Source organism: Bos mutus, chromosome 1, assembly GCF_027580195.1.
Source record: "Bos mutus isolate GX-2022 chromosome 1, NWIPB_WYAK_1.1, whole genome shotgun sequence".
Lineage (NCBI taxonomy): Eukaryota > Metazoa > Chordata > Mammalia > Artiodactyla > Bovidae > Bos > Bos mutus.
The window spans coordinates 43,105,857-43,128,282 of NC_091617.1; the positions used below are offsets into that span (position 1 = coordinate 43,105,857).

Below are 22,426 nucleotides of genomic sequence, written 5' to 3' on the forward strand. Positions count from 1 at the left end.
CCCTCACCTGCCACTTTTTCCTTCTCCCAGCGTGGGTACTTCTGTATACTTTTCCCAAAGCCTGAGAGGTGAGTTTTATGCCCCCATTCCCACTACAAGGCTGCCTGTCTTATTAACTGATAAGAGTGTGACTAGTTCTGAGAGTAGCCCTCTAAGGAGACATTTCTTTCCGGTACTTGAACAATGCACAGTGATTGAGCCGTTTTCCAGGCATTGATTGGCTCTCTGAGGGGAGGGAAACCCTGCCCCTCTCCTGTGGTCACCAGGCTGGCCCCTGGGCCATTATGTTTGGGCTGAGGAGACAGATTACTTAAGCTTGCAGTCTCTGAGGGGGTCTGCCACTCCTTAGCACAGGGGTGTTCAGTAACTACAGGATGGTCCCCCTTAGCACATTTCCTTCCTTATTGGCAGTCTGAGAACGCCTGGAATAGAGCCATAGTTGATAGGTCGGCCTAAGAAAATAGTATTAATTGTCCATTGTTCTCCCTAGTCCTCTCATTACGCTTCTTAGAAGCTAAAATCAGCAACTCCAGCAGCATTTATATTTTCTAAAATTTTTGCAATATATATGCATTATTATAATCAGAATAAACTTTTATATAAAAAATTGTGCTGCTTGTGTCTGTCACTGTGAGAGAGATTGTCCTTCTCAGAGTGATCCCAGCTACCCTGAAGGGACCCGTCAGGTGTTTAAATGTTTCTCATGTAATGGACTCTTTAGGGATCTATTGCAGTTTTAACTCCTCTTTCTATAAAATGATATTTCTCTGAGGCCTCAAAACTGACTGGTATCAGTGAATTTAAGCAAGAACTCCATTAAAAGGTAGAGAACAGAAAAGGAATAGCTCTTTTTTTAAAAAAGAGAAGGGGAAAAAACAGCCAACTGACTAAATGGTAAAGGCTGGTAAATTGTTCTTGAGGAATTGCTTTGAGTGGCTGCATTGAAGCAGGTCTTTATATGTACTTAATTGTAATGAGGGGCTTCCCTGGTAGCTCAGGCTTCCCCGGTGGCTCAGATGGTAAAGCATCTGCCTGCAAAGCAGGAGATCCGGGTTCGATCCCTGAGTCAGGAAGGTCCCCTGGATAAGGAAATGGCAACCTGCTCCAGTACTCTTGCCTGAAAAAGCCCAGGGACAGAGGAGCCTGGCAGGATACAGTCCATGGGGTTGCAAAAAGAGTCAGACACAACTTAGCAACTAAACAGCAATTGTTGTGAGAGATAATTGGAGATCAATATGAAGATTTTTCTCTAAAATGACAATTTTATTTGTGATAACTCCCCAAGTTTACAGTTATTTAATTCTGAATTGGAAGCAGAATTTAGAGACTGACAAGGTTGAACCCTGGGCTTCCCATGTGGCTCAATGGGTAAAGAATCTGCCTACAATGCTGGAGATGTGGGTTTGATTCCTGAGTCAGGAAGATCCTCTGGAGGAGGGCATGGCTGCCCACTCCAGTATTCTTGCCTGGAGAATCCCATGGACAGAGAAGCCTGGCAGGCTACAGTCCATGAGGCCTCAAAGAGTCGGACATGACTGAAGTGACTGAGCATGCATGCATGCAAGGTTGAACCCTAACATTTCTCCCCGAGCTCAAAAAATACACAGTTCTTTTTTTGTAAAGTGATTTTGGGACCTTAAATCTTTTCTTATAAGTCATGATGCTGCTTGAGAAATGGAAACCCTAAATTAGGGTATGCCATCCCAGGAAGATTTTCTAGGGTTCTGCAAAGGCAGAAGTCTCACCACCTCTGGGCTAAGCTGGTGGTGCTTGTCTTTTTGATGACTAGACCTTGATCCCTAGATTGCCTTCTCTGGAGATTTTGGGTCAGGACTGTCAGGACTGTCAACGTGGCCACCTGCTTACAAACTTTGATGTGTGTGGTTGTGATGTTGCTTCTGTGGATCATTGTCACTCATTTCTGATGCTTTTCACTCCAGCCACCTCTGAGGAGATCAGGTACCTCTGTTCTTCACAGACTGATAGCCTGTCCAAACTCATTCTTCACTCCTGGAGTTTGTGCTTTTGCCTGCAGACTCCTGTTTTAGGATAGAGTGGGGTTGGACTGCAGCTTTAGTGCTCCCTGACAACTTGTACCTCTCCTTGGTCTTGCTTTCTCGCATCTTCTATCTGCAGCATCATCCCCAGTCAGTCTTTCCCAAGCCTGCCCATTGGTGTGGGGCTTGGCCTTTCACCTTCATTAGCTCTTAACAGTGGTCTGTAGATGGGAGGAGTTGAAAGAAGAGGCAGATTGCTGCTCTTGTCTATGGTGATCTTGGAAGCTTTCAGAAGAGGTCAAGCTCGAGCCAGACCTTTCGCTGTAGATCATTAGATTAGAGCAGAGAATTCTCTCCAGGTAGAGCAGTGGGGTGGAGAAGGCAATGGCACCCCACTCCAGTACTCCTGCCTGGAAAATCCCATGGACAGAGGAGCCTGGTAGGCTGCAGTCCATGGGGTCGCTGTGGGTTGGACACAACTGAGCGACTTCACTTTGACTTTTCACTTTTATGCATTGGAGAAGGAAATGGCAACCCACTCCAGTGATCTTGCCTAGAGAATCCCAGGGACGGGGGAGCCTGGTAGGCTGCCATCTATGGGGTCGCACAGAGTTGGACACGACTGAAGCAACTTAGCAGCAGCAGCAGAGCAGTGGGGAAGAAGCAGGGAAAAGCCCCGTGTGTGTATGCAGGGGTGTTCCGAGTGTTCTGGCTGAAGCGGCAGACTGTGAGGCAGAGAATAGGCAGCTAATGTTAGGCGCCCGGTCTGTGTTCTGAGCTGGATTAGATACGATTTATTATGCTTCCCCTTTGCGCTGAGATAGCTTCATCTCTAAAATTGTGATGATATCCACTTTACAGGGTTATTACGAAATAAAATAACAGTGTATAAAGCATTAGTTTTCTCTATCTCACTACCCAGAGAACGTCTTTGAGGACAGAGTGCCCTAGCATGGTAGTCAAGGACCTTCAGGTTCTGACAATACTGTGCCTTTTGCATCTTGTTATTCAGTCGCTCCATCGTGTCTGACTCTTTGTGACCACTCCCCAGCCGTGTCAATGTCAGCCACACTGCATCACTCACTGTTCCTCGAATGCTGGTTTTCTGCTCTCCTGCCTGCCCCCGCACCTCTGCTCTGAGAACCTTCTGGAATCTCTGTCCCAGTTTTCCTTCTCTCTCAGACAGCTACCTCTCCTCCAGTCAGATCCTATCTGTGTCTGAAACCTGACCCCTGAACCCTGTCCAGGGTAATCTATTCCTCCTCCAAAGGCCTATAGAACTTGCTGTCTATAGAATTCCTTTTCTGTATTGTGCTCTTAATTACCTTTTAAGGTAGTTCTCAACTCTTGCCTTAGATTCTAAATCTTATCACCTGCATAGCTGTCTTGCACAGCAATGAGTAAATATTGGGTGTTTCATAAATGTTTGTGGGTTCATTCTTGTAAGTGATTTGTTGAGGAATGAATGGTGCTTGTATCCTCATAGAAGACATAGAATCACTTGTAATGATTCTGTATTATAAGCTAATACAAATGGGATTGAAACGCCTCACAGAAGACTTTAGAAAGTTCTAAACAGTAAAGGGTTATTTCTTAAGTTCTTAGGAATCCTGCTGAAACCCACCTTTCCCCCATTTTGCCCACCAAAGCAAAGTTGGTTGGTTGTCTAGACTTCTATTTCTTCCAAAGGCATGTGAAGAATGGAAAGCTCATCTGAAAATACTGGTTTGTAGTATAGTATCTTTGAAAGAGACAAAGGTAAAAGGTATTAATACAAACAAAAACGTTCAAATATGCATGTGCTCTAGGCCTGTCTATCAAATTAGTAGAAACAAGCCTTATGCAATGAAACTCCTCAGCGCAGATTTTTAAAGTTGCTTTGAGGCTTATTTTAGTCTGGTTCCAGATTCTCATCTCTGTATATCAGATATAGGAAGCTCTTGAAGCTCAGTGAATCTTTCTCCTTAGCACCCACCCCATTCAGTTTGTCACTATCGGTGGATTGATCCGTTGTGTCCACTGTGGTTCTTTGAAGAGGAGACACTAATGCTGAGATGCTGTGATGTCACTGAGACAGGGGTGCTATGTCAGTAATCTTTCTCCACCCTTCCAGAGGCCTAAAGAATGGCAGAGAGTGAGACAGCCTTTGTAGATCTGTAGGGCCTATTGTTGATTATTCAGAGATGACTAGCCTTTGAAAAAGAAACAAAACTGATAGGCAAAAAAAAAAGGGTGTGTTTTAGGTAACCTCACAAAAATATCATACAGAACCACTTGGCTATGTGGGAAAAGGAACTCACTAAAATACAACTTTTAGGCTTTCAAAAAATTATCTCACGTAACTCGATAAATTTTATTTCTCTTGACCAGTAATTTTGTGACAAAAATAAATTTGAAAATGAGGCCACAAGAGGATTATCTGTCAGATTTCTGACTGCAGTGCTAAAGGTTAGCCCAGATTATATTTTTATGGCACTGTTCTAAGTGTTGTAAAACCTGGTGTCCTGATAGAATATTGACAGAGTTGTATGTGTTGCCATATGAACAGCGTTAATGTATTATCAGATTATAGGGTACTTAGAAGTGTGTTGGCTGGTTAACTTGCTCGACTCCCTAAGGATTCTTTACCCTACAGCCTTGCCTTTGGGGGTTACCTGCTCTGACTGCACAGTAGAAGGATCCACCAGTTACAAAGGAAAGGACTTGGAGCTTAATCTAAATGAAAATGAGTTTTAAGGTTTGGGGATTTTATTGAACCACTTATCTTCCTTATTCTTTCTTGGCTTTGCTTCACTGTGGCCTAAGGTGAATGGAGTCCTTTGTTTTGGCTCATCCAAACTGCTCTCTTTAATGTATGTTCTGGACCATTCCCAAGAAATGCTGTAGGGTTATGTTGAGGCCCAGGGACCTGAAGGTGAAACAGAGCTTGTAGTTGTCAGACAGCCTGCTACTGCTCAAAGATTCAGACATGTATGCTTTGCTACTGTTGTAAAACTGGGAACCTTCCCACCTTATAAAATGGCAGTTTTTATTGAGCTTTTCTTTTGAATAAAAAGAAAACCTGGAGAATAAGCCATGTTTGTCATGCCAGCCACTAGAGGGTGGAATAGTCACACTTCCTGAAACAGGTGTAATTCATTCTGATAGAGCAAGACTAGAGTCAGAACGTATTTGCTAGTGTTTATCAATATATCAGTAGATATGTCTGAGTGGCTTTAGTCATGTCCAACTCTTTGCAGCGCTATGGACTGTAGCCCACCAGGCTCCTCTATCCATGGGATTCTCTAGGCAAGAATACTGGAGTGGGTTGCTTTGCTCTCCTCCAGGGGATCTTCCTGACCCAAGGATTGGACCTGTGTCTCTTATGTCTCCTGCACTGGCAGGTGCTGCATGGGAAGCCCAAGTCCTTCTTTAGGTACATAGTAATCAGCAGAGGAACTTGTTAAAAAAATGCAGCTTCCTGGGCCCTATCCTCAGAGACTGGGATTTGATAACTCTGGGTGGGACATCAGGGGATTTTCATAATGTGTTTTGAATTTTACTTTGAGAAATGTAGATCCTATTGTTTTGGGCATGCATTATTGCCTAATTATTTTTTCTCTTAGGATTGCAAAGCAAAATGATTATCTGGAGGAAAAGACAATATCAGAAGCCAAAATGTAGGGAAACTAGAGTGTTATTAAAGCTCTCTCTCTGCCTTTGTCTAACAAGTTTCAAAGGAGACTCACTTGGTAAAAATTAAGTATCAAACAGCTGTGAAAAATGTTTTTGTGTGGAGTTATATTTTAGTCAATAAAGATCACAGAATCTTTATACTACAAGTCTAAAAATTTTAAATTAAATACCCCTTTTATGGTCATCTCACAGTGCAACCTAGTTTATCCTTTGTCTAATGTCTTGGCATTCTGAAATGTAGTTGTAGAAATTCTCTAAGTACTAACAGAATTTATATAATCCTGTCATCATCTTGAACACATAGAGAGACTTTGCTTTGTATGTAAAGATCCAGTTGTTGTAATGTATAATGTCCTTCTTGTAAGGATAACTCAGAGCAGTGGCCTCCTTGGGAAAGCTTTGGAAATGGTCTTAAAAGGCAAGAAGAATGTCATTAAAATAAATTGACAAAATAAAATAAAATGTCATAAAATAGAATCATTCAAAACCGTGATAGAATGCTGCAGCTCAAAAAGTTAAAAGGATCAGGGACTGAGTAAAATGAATCTTGGTTCTGAAGCTAGGACCTCAGATGAAATGAAAGGAAGATATTTTTTCAGATGTTTATAGAAACAATCATGTCTCCTATGAGCCTCTCAAGGGCCTTCTTTTCTTCAAGAACACAACCCTCCACTTCCACATATCTCATATGAAGATTTTCCAGTGACATTTCCTCTCTCCTTCCTAGTTTTCAGGATTCGTCTGTGATTTTATGTGCAATAAAAAGAAAGTCCTGGAACCCCACATACACATATGCACACATAAGCACACAGAGTTATGAAGAATTATTTTTGAAATTAAAGGCCAAAAATGTAGTCTGTGTCATTCTTTGTATGATTTTATGGAAAAGAAACTTTTTTTTAAGAGATGATGCTCTCTTTACCATAAACTTTGATTAGTAGCACTTTTAGTAATCTATATATGTTATTAATAAGACAGTGTTTGTAAATTTTGATGTGGATATGAATTGTTACACCAAAGTAGTCCTAGTAGAGGAACCTCTAAAAGAAGTTCAGTTCCTTGAAAGTCCAGTAGATTTCCAATAATGTTAATTACTTGGGAAGCCTATTTGTAGTTAATATCTGGAGCAGGATGATGAAATGAGAATTTGTGTATTATAATCATAGAGCACAGGACTTGGGGTATTAACTTTATTATATAAAATTGCTTGGCTCACATAAGATAAGAAATTGAATCCTTACAAAACAGTTCAACTAATGAATAGTCCAGAGCCTCTCAAACTCTTAGTTACAAGTGTGCCCAAAATGGATCTTTTCCTCAGTACTTGGGGCAGCCGGGAGGAACCTGGGCATGACAGGAGTCCCTCAGCTCATCACCTCTGCCTCTTTATCCATCCAGTGTGTTTTCTGTTTATGTCATTATGTGACAAAGTTGGGAAATGCTGGGAAGACTTTGTATTTTAATTCTTTCTAGTTTCTGTTTATTATTAGTTGATTATAAACTATTTCTGTTTTTTATTAGTTGATCACCATTCACCAAAACTTTATATGTACTCTCTTGATTATTATCTTAAAAGATATCCCATGTAGCAACATTATCAGTGTCTACTTTAAAAGATATAAAATAACAGTTGTAGTTTCTTCTGAAGTTCTAATCCAAGGTAACTTAAAAACAGTTTTGGAAAACATTTAGACCATCATGTATTCTGTAATACAGTTGGGTCACTGCCGATTCCCATGATAAATGTGTTTAAACAGAAGCTTTCTCATTCATCACTAACCTCAGCTTTCATCCAAATTTATTTAATGATGATGCAAGCCCACAGCGTTGGTGTTGCAGTTCATCACCATGGAAGTGTTTCTGTCAACAAATCCTTGCTTTGCTATCATGAAATTGATTTTGCAGGAAAAGGAGGATAATTGTGAAAGATGGCTTTTACTTCTAAAGATCCTCACAGTTTTCCTGGGTGTCTAAATGAATTGTGTTTAAAATCAATAACTGGCAATAAAATTGACCACACTAAATTAACAGTTATGAGGTTGGAAAAGGGAAAATGGCAGTGAGCTACTTTGTCTGAAATCATGTTTTTGGAATGTGGCTTGGGGACCAGATTTGTAATATGAAATGTTCCTCTGAAAGCTGTTGTTCTCTGCTACAGAGGTACAGATTATGCTGACAGTCCCAGTATCAGAATTCCTAGGATGCTTTTTCTTTCTTTAAGGATTACTGAGTTTTTCTCACCTACCTTGAAAATCATATAACAATAATCACAGAAGAAAATTCCTCAACTAACATACAGTATTTAAAAAAATATGCCTTTTCTATAACTTATGTTTGTTTTTTGTTTGCTTGTTGGGAGGTTAAAAAAAAAAAACAACAACCTACAGTCAAGTTTAAGCTTCTGACTGCAGACCACTAACAAGTAAGGTTGGAAGCAGCTACCTTAAGTAGTTCAAACTATTCTGGGAGCCAAATAGGAGAAAAGAACAATAATGACATTTTTGGTTTGAAGCAGAGTGTTCAAGAGCATATGTTTTAGTGGCTAATTCTAGGCTGATTTCTAGCATATGTTTTAGTGGCTGTTTAGATGTAGACAAACATGTTAAGGGGATTTTTAATGTATGGTAGAAACACAGTCAACTCTTGATTGTCAAGGTAACTTGTATTTCCAAAGGTGCTTTTTCTGGCTTCCTAACACACTTCTTTCTTTCACCTGACATGCCTCAGCTCATACATGCTCACAAAAGCAAATTAATATTATTTTATTCAGCGATTATGAGTAAACATTTTATTAAGTTTCTAAATTCCTAATATGTGCTAAATACTGTGCTGGGCACCAGGGATATTAGGAAACATCTCAAGCGTGAAGTCAAGTTTGCTCCTGTGAGATCTTGTAGTTCACCTTGAAATCAAAGAGCCATAAAATTTTATTTATTTCAGCTACTTCCTTCTCCTCTAATACCTGATCAGAAGTTGACTATAAATGGGAAATAGATCCTGTTTGTTTTTAATGAAGAATTAATAGACATTATGAACAGGAAATAAAATTCTATTATACATGCAAAAAAAAAAAAAACAAACACAGAATGACCAAAAGAAAATTCAGCAAGCAATGGTAAAAATAACAAATTATTTACTGCTTTATAATGTTAAAGTATTTCACCAAGACAAGTTGCAGTCAAATTAATGTGAGTTATGGAAAATGAAATACATAAAGATGTATTTAAACAAGTGCAGACTAAATATTTTCCATACAGGGTATGTAAATGAAAAGATATACAGTAAGTGCACACTTGATACGACTATGCAGGCAATAGTTAGTTTCAGATACTCTTGGATAGTTCATGCATAAACCTTCCCAAAGTACAAGTTCAGTCAGTCTTTGGGGGGATGTGGAGGGATAATTAAAAAGGACTGAGTTCCTTGCAATATCAGTATAAACCGGATAAGGAAGGGTCGTCAGTTATATATATTACTTACTGTAATTTGTGACTGTCGAGGAAGAGGTGTGGCTGTTGGTGTGATAGTAATACTGCTGGTGACTTTATTGGTTGTTTTGTTTAGTGCCCCATTAGTTAAGCCTTGAGTTCTGTTATCCTGCAGTGGTGTTGAAGGGCTGGCAGGTCTCACGGGGCTGGCTACAGCTTGCATGTAAGGACTTCCTAAGTGAATGTGGATTTTATTATCCTCAGTAGTTATCACACTTGAACTGTTACTATTTGAACGCTGAAACTGCCATGATGACTGCCGGTCAGGGGAGACTCTGAAAATTGCGTGCTTGGCACTGATTTCTATCGGCTCGGGAGAGCGTCCCTGCTCAGGGGAGCTAGCTGAACCAGTAACAGCCAAAACCTGAATAGGTGACATTGTCCTTTCTGGAGTTATGGAACCACAGGACTCTGGGGTCTGTGCCCTGGCAAAGGTTGCCATGGTAATTGGGGACATGCCTTGCTCTAAATTCATCAGGCCTTCAGCAGAGGTTTTTGATTTCACTGGTGTTATGGACGCATTTTGGAGGATGGTGATCCTTTGCTTTGGGGTGCCACAGTTTGGTATCACTGCAGTGCTTGTGTAAGAGTGAGGACTCTCTGTGGTCGGACTTGTGATTTCAAGAGTGGCTGTGTTTTGGACATGGTCTGGAGTAACCTTTATATGAAGTGGTTGCCCAGGTGTGTGGCTTAGGACTAAATCTCCGGGTTGCATGAAGTTGCCATTGGGTTTAGTCTGTATTTTGCCATTCTGAGGATGGCTCTCCTTGGATTTCATCCAAGGAATCCAGAGCTTCCTGTTAACAGGACAGGGAGTGGATGAGTTGCATTTGAAGGAAAGCACAGACTCCTCATCATTAGGGTCCTCATCCTGGTCCTCACTCTCCTCATATAACTGACCATTGATGACAGCTCGTTCCAGAGGAATGAGACTCTTATAATCAGGTGGCTCATTGTCTACTGCTTCTGTTTGAACTTCTTTAGAAAATACTTGAGGGTCAGAGATTCTTCTTCCATTGAGATTGGGCCGGAGGCTCTTACTGAAGTGACGATACCGCTCTAACTCTTTAGTGAGGTTTTCAATCTCTCTTCCTAAATCTCTGTTCCTGTTCTCTTGTTGATTGAGTTTCTTTTGCAGAACTGAATGATCTCCCTGGAGGTGACATATCAGGTCCTCAGTTGCCATGTATTCATGAATTTTCTCTTTCAGTGCATCCACTTCTCTTGAGAGGTGACCTGACTTAGCTTCTTCTTCTTGAAGCCTTTTGAAAAGCCATTGTTCATGGCTGGACTCTGTCTTTTCTGCTAACTTGTACTTGGCAAGTTCCATTTTAACATGCTCCAGCTCTTCAGATAAAAACTGAGCTTTGTCGCGTTCATTAGCATACCTTCGTTCCAGAGTCTCGTACTCATCTTCAGTTTTCATGAGGTCATCCTCAATGGCTTTCATATCCTTTAACTTCAGTTTCAGTCTCTCCACTTCTTGCGAAAGCTCTTTAATCTTATTGTTCTCTTGGTGTAATGCTGTTGTGGATTTACCAGAATCCTGATTTAATTTGTTTTTTAGGAAATCTTTCTCAGTTGCTTCCAGGGATTGAAGCCTATTTTTCAACACATTAACCTTGGACAGGAGATCATTTCCTTTCTCTTCCTCCGCTTTCAGTTTGTTTTTTAGATCATCTCTCTCTTTGGTTACACTGTACATTTTTTCTTCCACATCAGTTTTGGACTTCAGTGCCCTTTTAGTTTCCTCAATTAACTTCTCAGTAACTGTTGTCACTTTATTTTGCTCCACTTGGAGCTGAGAAGCAGCAGCTTGTAACTTATCTTCAGTTTGCTTTAATTTTTCACTCATTGTTTTCCGTTCATCTACCAGCATCACAGTCAATGTTTTCAATTTAGTTAAATCCTCTTTTAAGGTGAATTCTGTCTTTTCCAGACGACTTTCAATGGCTTCTAGCTCTTTGATCCTTATCTTTAAACTCTCTAGTTCCTGAGACAGTTGCTTTGTGGTCATCCTTTCTTTTTCTAAATTGCATTTCAGCGAGTAGCATTCTTGTTTGCTTTTGCTGAAAGCATCTTCTAATTTTTCCAGAGCCATAATCTTTTTATTGAGTTTTTCAACCTCAAGTTTAAAGTCTTTACTCTGTGATGTTTCCTTTTCTAGCCTCTTATTGAGATCTCTGCACTGCTCCTCCATTTTTATGAGCTCTTCATCCTTCCCTTCCATTTCTAGCACACGTTTCCTGAGCTCCTCCACCTCAGTCATGATACTAGAGTTTCCATATTCTCCCTTGTTAATTTTTTCTTTTATATCTTGCAGCTCTTCTTCTGCTTTCCGTAAAGACCTGTTTGTCTCTTCTAACTCATCAATTTGCCGGCTGAGTGCTGCCAGCTTTTGTCGAAGCTGGCGATTTTGGCTGTCCTCATTGGTGAGCTTCGCCATAATTGTTTCTTGGTTCTGGTGGAATTTTGTGGTCTGCGTTTGCAGTTCGTTCTCTAGTCTGGTTGCCTTCTGTTCTTCCTCCTGAGCTCTGGCTTCAGCAAGGGCTAGTTTAGCATGTGTTTCCTTTGCACTTGTGGTTAGGTCCTGGATTTTCTGTCTTTGAAGGGCAAGTTGTGCCGTCAGCCTTTGTTGTTCGTCCACCACCATCAAAGCAAAAGACTTCAGTTTGGTCAGCTCCTCTTTCAGGGCGGTGACCCTCTTCTCTTTTTCCTGCTCCTTCTTCTCCCGGGACTCAGTTTCTTGGTCAATCAGCCTTTTTAATCTGAAAAATACAAGAGTGCGTTCTATTTTGTAACTGGTGCTTTCGTAACTTACAGGCTGTGAGTAAACATGTATGTAATTTAGACAGTATCAACTCATACAGTAATGGAAAGGAGTTCCTGAATTTGATGGAGGTGGGGAATCTTGCTCTTTTTTCCCACTTCCTGCTTTCTTCCCACTCCTCATTGATTGTTAACAGTTTTCGTTCACCAGGAGCCTTAGTGAAAGAGTAAGGACAAGAATGTTTGGTTTAAATTGCTTGTGTAACATATAATCAATAGACATTGTAGCCTGAAGATTGTAAAAACAAGCACAAGCTTAAGACTCACTTGGACCAAGCTTCAAGACTGGCCCTACTCTTACCAACTAATTAACCTGGGCAGTTATTTAACATCCCCTGGGCTTCAGTTTCCTCTGTGAAAACTGGAGGTGATAACTTACTTTATTATCCAGGGGCCATTTGTGAAAACTAAATGAGATTATTCATCTAAGATTCTCACAGTGCTGACCCATAAGCATTTGAGAAGTTTTGTTGCTGTTGATCTGTTTTATTAATGTGGTTATTATTGTATTTATCAAATGGTTTGCTTGAAACATTACAATATGTGATTACTAATGTTTGATTAGCTTCCTTATTCTTAGTTAAGATTAAATTTATTCACATTGCTTATAAGTTAGGCACTTTACTAATGGACCTATTTGCCAGCTTAAACTTGGTTTACACTAGCCTGACATTGTGTCAGGAATCCATGCACATCTATCTTTATTCCTACAGTGGATGGTAGTTGAATGAGAGGAACTGACAAGTACCTGAAGGGGTTTAGAGTTTTCGTAACATATGGGAAGAGCATGGGATTTGATACAAAAGAGCTTGATGAGTGTCAGATATTAGAAATGATGGAGGAAAAACTCTTATCAGGAACCATTTTGAATCATGAGTCCTTTGAATGATGACTTTGATAACATGTTATTTTTTTCTTTATGTTTTAAATTTGTCAATAAAACATGGAAGACATATTGTATGCAGTATAAACTCTCTCTTCCACACACTTTTTCCCTCAGTATTGAGGTCACAGTTTTAAATTTGTGGCACTCCTAATTACACTGGGAATGGGCTGATTATAGAGGATGTAATTACAGCTTTGCAGTATTGTTATACAGAAGCTAAAATAGGATGGAATCCCTGAAGAATTTAACTGAGGGACTTGTCATAGGTGAAAAGTTGTAAATATTTGTTTTCTTGATCAAGCATAGAGAGTTTTAGTGTATCTTATCTACTAGGAATGAGTTAATTATCCAATGCAAGTCTTTAATCCTTCCCACAGAACTTTCTTTTTAAAACATTGTACAGGGAAATTAACTTGGGGTATTCTTGGAAATAGAGTCCTTTTTGAGATTCGAATCTGCTCTTCTGTAATTACACTATGCAAGAGGCAATGTGTTTAAAATAATTGTATGATGTAAGAACTTTCAAACTTTTTTATGGGGAGGATCCACTTTTAGTTTTTCCTGTTTTGAGAACCTGACAGGCTGGCCCAAGGGCTGTGGCCTGTGCACTTCTGCGGAAGCTGGGGTGGGTTGGTTGATGATCTAATCCACACTTGGCAGGAGGCTTGCCCAGGGTTTCTGGCCCTGCCCCATTCCCATTTGATACACATGGGAACCTGAGAAGAGAAACATGGTGGCTCCCTCCTGAAAGGCAGTGGGGCTTCACAACTCAGTGGCAGAGTCCATGGTAAACTGTGCTGGTGGTGAAGTTGTTACAGAAACTGGCAAAGTGCTTCTTCCTCCCACATGAGCATTAGGATGGTATTTAACAATACTGCAGTGAAATATTTTCCCCTTTCTACATCACAGTTCTTAGAATTTTATTAGAGAATAGTTTCACAAAAGCTTTTCAGGATTTCTTTTCAGCTTATTAAACAATGCCATGTGCTATTTCATTTTCATGAGAAGAAGGTATGTTTTCTTAGGATACGAGGAAGGGAAGATTGTTTGGAGTATGATGAAAAGAGCATTAAAATTGAATGGTCATCAGTGGATCCTGGCATTGCCAAAACTGGCAAAAAAGAGTTTAAAGACATTTCAGTTGTTTCCACTGTGTTCAGTGTTTTCTTGAAGCAAGCATGATGCATCTTTTCAGCATGGTGCAAGTTCATTTATCTTTTTCTGTAGTTTCTGAAAATCGGCTGGTATCCCCATCTGTTTCCAAGCTCCTTTTTACATGGGTAGACACATAAAAGTGACAATTTGAATACATATGCCTCAGCGTTTCCTTACTACTTGTTTCTTAAGAACCTGCTATTTCCCTGGACTAGTCCCATGAGCACACCTTAGGTAGTCTGGTAAAGCCTTTCAGGGAAGAAGATAGGAATTTATATGCAGAAAGAGTTACAGCCCCAACCATCAACCAGTAGAATCCATGATAGGAGGGAGGCCCTGATGGATCAATCCCAGGGCCGGTTGGGTGCTTGTTACACATGGTGCTATTACACACTGCAGGGATGTGTATATATGTGAGAGAGACAGACAGACAGAAAGAGACGGAGACACCAGTTATGCTACTGAATTGGAATCAGCTTTTCTGGTATGGTGTCGGAGAAGGCAATGGCACCCCACTCCAGTACTCTTGCCTGGAAAATCCCATGGATGGAGGAGCCTGGTGGGCTGCAGTCCATGGGGTCGATAGAGTTGGACATGACTGAGTGACTTCACTTTCACTTCTCACTTTCATGCATTGGAGAAGGAAATGGCAACCCACTCCAGTGTTCTTGCCTGGAGAATCCCAGGGATGGGGGAGCCTGGTGGCTACCGTCTATGGGGTCGCACAGAGTCGGACACGACTGAAGTGACTTAGCAGTAGCAGTTTCTGGTATGGTGAATGGGTTTATCCTAAATCATTCACTGTTTCTTGCCAGAAACATTTTGAAGGATAAAGTTTGAGGTTTATAGTATTGAAGAAAGTTGTTTCTTTGGAAAGTTAGCTAGTCTTACAAGATTTCAAGCTGCAAGCCCGACCTGTTGTGTGTACACTACTACAGACTGTGTAGTGTGAACACTACTACAGTGTAGTGTGACTAATTGTCACACTGCTAATTACTACTTCAGGGATGTATATATGTATGTGTGTGTGTGTGTGTGTGTGTATGTGTATATACACACATATTTGACTATGTGTATTTTTTTTCAAATATATATTTGAATGCTTTCAGCAAATATTTGCTGAGTATTGACTGCATGTTAGTCATTTCAGGTTCACAATCACTTATCTAAAACTTTTGAAGCCAAATGTTTCCAAAGTTCTAGAGTTTTCCAATTTTAGAAAGGCAGTAAGGAGCATCTACCACATATTATATAACAGCTCCAGTAAGGTCTGTGGCACCATCTCCTAAGCAAACCTTGGAAAACTTCCATAGTGAGCTACATGAATAGGTGCACTAAGTGCAGTGATTAAGATAATAAATAGCCTCACATCTGTTCAGATTTCACGGACAAATTAGTTCATGTAAGGAGAAGTTTTGCTGTCACAATTTAGCAATTGCGGGTCCCCTGAGGCAGCTTCCTTCCTTGGGATTTAAACCAAACAGTAATAGTTTTGTATCCTTTATCTTTCTTTGCATGTTAACGGGTTTTAGGTATTGAAGCTGACTAATTTTATATGTAACAAGGTTATCATTGACTCTGGTTTTACTAGTAACAGCAGGTAAGGAAATCTGAGAGCTTTTAATCAGGATACTTATAATCTTGAAAACAGCACAGATCTTGAGATATCTAGATATGAAAGTCTTCCGTCAGAACTGTGAGGTCAAATTATTGCTCCTTCTCCCATGAATAGTTCCAATTACTATGTCTTAGTGCCTTTTCCAATCGATAGGTTTGTATAATCTATGCTAGGGGTTCTTCATTTTCGGCACTACTGACATTTTGGGCCAACTGATTCTTTATGGTAAGGGGCCCTGTAATATGTTTTAGCAGCGTCCTTGGTCTCGCCTCAGTAGACGCCTGCCCGGAGCATCTCACCAGCTTTGACAACCAAGAATATCTCCAGACACTGCCCAATGTCTTCTGGGGAGCAGAACCACCCCCCATTGAAAACCACTGTGATCTACACCTGTGTATGAGTTGTGTGTTTATAGACATGTGTATCTATCAGTCTGTCATTACAAGTTAGGCTCTTTATGGTCCTTACTCAGCTTTCCCACTCGAATTACATATACGCCTGGTGGTGTTATCTTCCCTGCTCATAGCCTGTTCTTTACCAGTGCTTCTCACAGTTTAATGTTCAATTGAATCACCTGGGAATCTTGTTAAATGGTGAATTCCAATTGTGAAGGCAAAGAGCGGACCTCAACATTTGCATTGTAACAAGTTCCCAGGTGATGTCAGGACTAAGACTTTACTATTTATGTGTCAGATGTTGTCTAGTAATGGTATTCTGGCTGAATATTAACTTACCCAATTGTTCATTATTAATAATATCCCCAACTGTGGGTGGGTATAGCCTGTATTCCTGACCTACAGGGCCATCCATTTTTCTCACAGAGAACATCCAGCAGGACTAATGACTAATCTAAAATCTGTTGTTATTATTGGAAAAAATGACTTAAAATCTTAAAATGCATTTTTCTCACAGAGAACATCCAGCAGGACTAATGACTAATCTAAAATCTGTTGTTATTATTGGAAAAAATGACTTAAAATCTTAAAATGCATATCAGAAGTGTTTGAGTTAGTAACTAAATTTTCTCCTTTAAGAAGGCAGTAAATAACTTTAGTTTCAACCCAAAGACTAAAATATATGAGACTGTATAATGGCTACCTTTTAGGGCCAGTGACGTGCTGCCAAGCACTGAGCTATTAACTATAGCTGTTAGTTCTGATTCTCATGGTAAGCTTATAGGGTTTGAGATTACTCTCCACTTTACAGAGAAAATGAAAATGGAGAGTCAGAAAGATCAGGAAGGGGCAGAACCTGTTCTCTTTCCCCAACCACACTGCCTCTCTAACAGGAACACCAACTATTTCATGGACCTGGTCCACAAATGGTGTCTTTCTCAAGGCACATTCTGTGTATCAGAGAAACTTAGCAGCCTAAATAAAAATTCTCATTTATCATCGTGCTTACATTCTTTTTAATTCATATCTCATAGAGCACTGGTTTTCAACTATTTGTTCTTATAGCTCCTAAAATAATTTTCTATTATGTACAGTTAATTTGTTCATGTAAAGAATAATTATCTTGTTTAGTCGCTAAGTTCTGTATGACTCTTTTGCAACCCCATGGACTGTAGTCTGCCAGTCTCCTCTATCCATGGGATTTCCCAAGCTAAAATACTGGAGTGAGTTGCCATTTCCTTCTCCAGGGGACCTTCCCAACCCAAGGATCAAACCTGTGTCTCCCTGCATTGGCAGGTGGGTTCTTTACCACTGAGAGCCGCCAGGGAAGCCAAATTATAGCACTTTCTTTTAGCAAATGCTATCTTTTTTAGTTACTGAAGTATAATTGAAAGATAATATTTAAAGCATGCAATGTAGTGATATACATATGAATTATGGAAGGATTCCCGCCAGTAGTTCCATCACCTCATATATTCACCTTCTGTGTGTGTGTGTAAAAACACTTAGGTTCTACTCTCTTAGCAAATTTCAGCTATAAAATATGGTATTATTAACTGTAGTCACATGTTATACATTGTAACCTCAGGCCTTATTCATCTTATAACTGTAGTTTTACCAACTCCTTCCTATTTCCCCCCATTCCCTTAGTCCCTGGCAGCCACCATTCTACTCTCTGAGTTCAACTTGTTTTTAGATTCCACATTTAAGCAATTCTGTGTGCCATCTGTCTTTCTCTGCCTGGCTTATTTCACTTAGTATAATGCCCTTTAGGTTCATCCATGTTGTCACAAATGTCAGGATTTCCTTCTTTTTTAAAGGCTGAATAATATTCCACCATATATATGTCTGTGTACACATATATAAATGTATATCTGTACTGTAGATATATGTTATATAGTGTATCATATATGTAACATGTGTCCACTAATATGTTATACATTTATACATTTATATACATTTTATAAAATGTACTTTACACATATACATTTATATATGTAAAGTATTTGCATATTTACATATGTAAAATACATTTGTATTTAAACACAAATACATGCCACATTTTCCTTGTCCACTCATTCGTTGTCAGACACTTAGGCTGTTTCCATACCTTGGCTAGAATGAATAATGCTGCACTTATAGATATCTCTTCAAGATAGAGATTTCTTTTTGTTCAGGTATATACCAAAGGATCACATGGTAATTTTGTTTTTAATTTCTTGAGACATCTTCATACTGTTTTCTAAAGTGACTGTGCCAGTTTACATTCTCACCTACAGTGTACAGGAAATGTTCCTTTTTCTCCACATCCTCACAGATGTGAGATGGATATCAGACATCCTCACAGATGTGAGATGATATCTCATCATGGTGTTTCTGCATGTCCTTAATGATTAGTGACGTTGAGTACCTTTTCATACACCTGCTTATTTGTGTATCTTTTTTAGAAAAATGTCTATTTGGGTTCATTGCCCATTTTTTAATTGGGTTATTTGGATTTTCTGCTATTGTATGAGTTTGTATATTTCGGATATTAACCCCTTATCAGATATATGTAGTTTGCAAATATCTTCTCTTATTCCATAAGTTACCTTTTCATTATGTTCAGTTTCCTCTGCAGTGCAGAAGCTTTTCAGTCTGATGTAAATCCCATCTGCTTATTTTTGCTGTTATTACCTTTGCTTTTGGTATCAAGTTTAAAAACTCATTGCCAAGACCATTGTCAGAGAGCTTATCCCCTGTATTTTTTTCTAGGAATGTTAGTTTCGGGTTTTAGGTTCAAATCTTTAATCCATTTTGAGTTTATTTTTGTGTGTAATGTAAGATAGGAGTCCAATTTCATCCTTTTGCATGCGCATGTCCTGTTTTTCCAGCCCCAGTTATTGAAGAGACTATCCTTTTCCCCTTGTATATTCTTGGCTCCTTTGTTGAAGATTAATTGACCATATATGGATGGGTTTATGTCTGGGCTCTCTTTTGTGCTTCACTGGTCTCTTATGTCTTTTTTTATGCTAATACCAACTGTTGTCATTATTATAGCCTTCTGGTATACTTTGAAATCAGGACATGTGATGCCTCCAGCTTTGTTCTTTCTCAAGACTGCTTTGGCTATTCAACATCTTTTTGGTTCCATATACATTTTAGGATTGATTTTTCTATTTCTGTGAAAAAATACATTGTAATTTTGATAGGAATTACATTGAATCTTCACAATTTGGGTAGTATGGACATTTTAACAATATTCTTCCAATCCATGAACATAGAACATCAGTCCATTTTTCTGTGTCTTCTTCATTTTATTTCATCAATGTCTTACAGTTTTTAATATACAGATCTTTTACCTTCCTGGTTATTAAACTTACTCCTGAGTAGTTTATTCATTTTGGTGCTATTTTAAATGGGGTTTTCTTAACTTCTCTTTTGATAATTTGTTCTAAAATAATTTTTTTAAACTAAGTACCACTTCACTGGAATCTGGAATTTTGTATTCAGGGTTTAAATAACTGCAGAAGATACATATTAACATCTGCCATATAATCTAAAAATCATCATTGGCAAACCAGTCAGCCAAAACAGACGTTCAGGGAAAGTCTGTCTTTTTTTTTTCAACTTAAGCCAGTGCGTAAATACACATCCCTCTGGCAGCCACTTCACTTCTAAAAGAGATGAGGCCCAGATGAAATAACAGGCACTATTTGCATATTTCCATCCAGTGGTTTAGTTCTGAAGCTGCTGATGCTCTGCTTTCATGGGACTATATAAGAAGTAAGTGTTCCTAGAGTTGTCCCTACATCTGTACCACTGAGGGGTTTCCAACCCAGGAATATGCATTTGGTGAGATTCTGTTAAGTATGACTTTTTAGAAAAAGAAGCTTTTAGAGCACAAGCATTTTTTTTTTTTTTTTCTCCCTAGCAGATCAGTCTTGGAAAGCATGTGTGAGAACTGCAGGTTTAGACACTGATTCCCTCCATGTTCTCCATGCTTGTGCTCTGAAAAATTCTTGCATGCACGCTCAAGAGTATATGTACTCCAGTTTGAAGAATCTTGTCTTGGAGTACTCATATTCATGTTGAAGGACTGACACAAGAAGATTATAGGAACAGTCACTGAATCTTGTCCAATAAAAACAGGTTGTAGAAGCTGGTTTTACGGACACAAATTCGAGGTAGCTAAATCCAAACTGGTTTACAGCAGTGGCTTATGGCACCTCTTCTTTAGAGTTTCTATTATGGCTCAGAACTGTTATAATTTACAGCGGTTTATCACTATTATGTGCAACGCTAGCTCCTTGTTTTTTCAAAAATAATCACATCTGTCATCTTGAATGTTCTTTGGTACTAACCATAATGCTGGCTCCTTATTATAAATTATACATTCAGAGCATCTTTGCAGTTTTTATTTACATACACACATGTCAGCACACATGTATGACTGTATTTTATCTCCTCTATGTAAGACTGTTAGTAATTGCATCATATAAGACATAGGAAACAGATGGTGTGTCTAAATGCTATAATGCCAGTCATAGCCATAATGATTTATATATAATTCTCACCACTTTTTATTTTTATTTATGTATATTACAATCAACACTACTAAAATATAAGCTTCTTAAGCACAGGACATATGTCTGATTGACTCATTTGTGTCTTCTATGGTGTCTACTACAAAGTCCTTACATGTAGAAGGTACCAAATGAATGTTTTTTTAAATGAATGAATGAACATTTTCCTGTGGAAAACACTGTACTATTATCCTGACTAATTTTATTCATTTTTAAAAGAAGGTGCTCTGATGCTTACCATGAGCATGGTTTTAGGTATTTAAGAAAATTAGGTATTACTGGTTAAGTACAGTGGCCTCTGGAAAGAATTAAGACTGTTGAAATATCTTCTCTTCCTTCTTCAGAACCATGTACTAGAACTGTATGTGCTTGCTTGTTTGAGAAGGGAGATGGTTGCTAGCGTCCACATCCTAGCCCCTCACTCTCCTCTGATAATTTCATCTCTGCAAACAAAGGAGTGGTCCTTTTTATTTTTTCCTCAGAGCTAGAGCTCTCCTGGACAAATATGTTTGTTTACTACACAAACAACATTACATCAACAAACAGATGAAACTGAAAAGGAAATATTCATCTCTGATCTGACCACCCTAACACACCAATTCTGGTTCTGCTTTTCCAGATTCTTTCCTAATTTTTCAGACAACTGGCCCATATAAATAAGATTAGCATGATTATTGACCAATAAAACCAGTTTCACAAGCCGTTCGTGGCATTGTGTTGTTTCTGGTAGCTGCAGAAATCAACCTATAAGTAGTGAACAACTTCAGAGTCAGCTTAGCTTCTCATTTGTCATCTTTTAGGAGACAAATATACTGTGTAGATCTTAAATTTAGTTTTTGATGTTATGAATGTAACAACACTTTTGTTCATTAATTTGCAAACAACAAAGGAATATAATACTGGGCTATACTGAGATGAAGAGGGGAGGATCCGGTTCTCCAGAGTTTGTAGGCTCTTGGGAAGGATGAGCAGATAATTTCAGTGCAACTCAGTAAAGTCTCCATAGCAGCAGTTCTTAAAACTTCTTGGTCTCATGACTCCTTTACACTCTTAAAAATAATTGAGGACTCTGAAGAGCTTTTGATTGTGTGGGTTATGTCTACTAATATTTACAGTATTAGAAATTCAGACCAAGATATTTTAAAATATTTATATATTTATTCATTAAAATAGTAAACATAAATAACGTATTTTTTTTTTTATGAAAAATCACTTTTTGTAATGCCAAAACCTGGTGGAAAGGGCTGTGTTGTCTGTATTTCTACAAACTCTTAATACCTGGCTTAATTGAAGGCAGCTGGATTCTCAGAGCTGTTTCATACATCCCATCAGCTGTCAGAGCAATGACATCACCACACGTCACATCTCTGAAAAACTTGTGAGGCTTTGAGTGAAAAAGCTAGTGTTACTGTAAAAACAGCTCTAACCTCATAGACCTCTTGAAAGGGGCCAGCCTTTGAGAATCACTCTTCACCTTGAGGATAGGTGGTTGAAGCATAAATGGCAAGTGTGTCTTTCTCTGGAAAAGCCTTTGGTTTAGGCTGTCACTTCTGCAGGCTATTAGTGAGTGAGCCCTTCACTTCATAACACACTAACGAAGTCCCCAGATTCACTGGCCTAGTCACTGCTTCAGTGTTTATGTCATTAATTGAACTAATTGCTCCCTGTAACAGCTAGGTGGAAAATTCCCTTCCTTCAGAAAATACCTCTTTTCTAGTTCTTAGAAAAATCCTAAACGACAAAGCTGTCTCCATAAGACATCATGTTTTGTTTGAAACGACAATTTGAAATAAGGGCATGGAAACCACTGAATGACCT

The 22,426-nt window shown here is 39.0% G+C and overlaps 2 protein-coding genes across 11 annotated transcripts in view; one reads left to right on the forward strand and one right to left on the reverse strand.

The window, feature by feature from the left end:
* CMSS1 (cms1 ribosomal small subunit homolog) overlaps positions 1-22,426 on the forward strand; it is a 397,325-nt gene that overhangs the window by 20,709 nt on the left and 354,190 nt on the right. The window lies entirely within an intron of this gene.
* FILIP1L (filamin A interacting protein 1 like) overlaps positions 1-22,426 on the reverse strand; it is a 306,431-nt gene that overhangs the window by 7,768 nt on the left and 276,237 nt on the right. For 6 of the 7 annotated variants that reach the window (XM_014478556.2, XM_070368270.1, XM_005896836.2 and 3 more), the window contains one exon: positions 8,784-11,928. In XM_014478556.2, the coding sequence (XP_014334042.1) occupies positions 9,132-11,928 (2,797 nt within the window). In that variant the 3' untranslated portion in view covers positions 8,784-9,131. Of the gene's footprint in view, positions 1-8,783; positions 11,929-22,426 lie in introns of those variants that run through there. The other variant, XM_070368307.1, reaches the window with a different exon arrangement.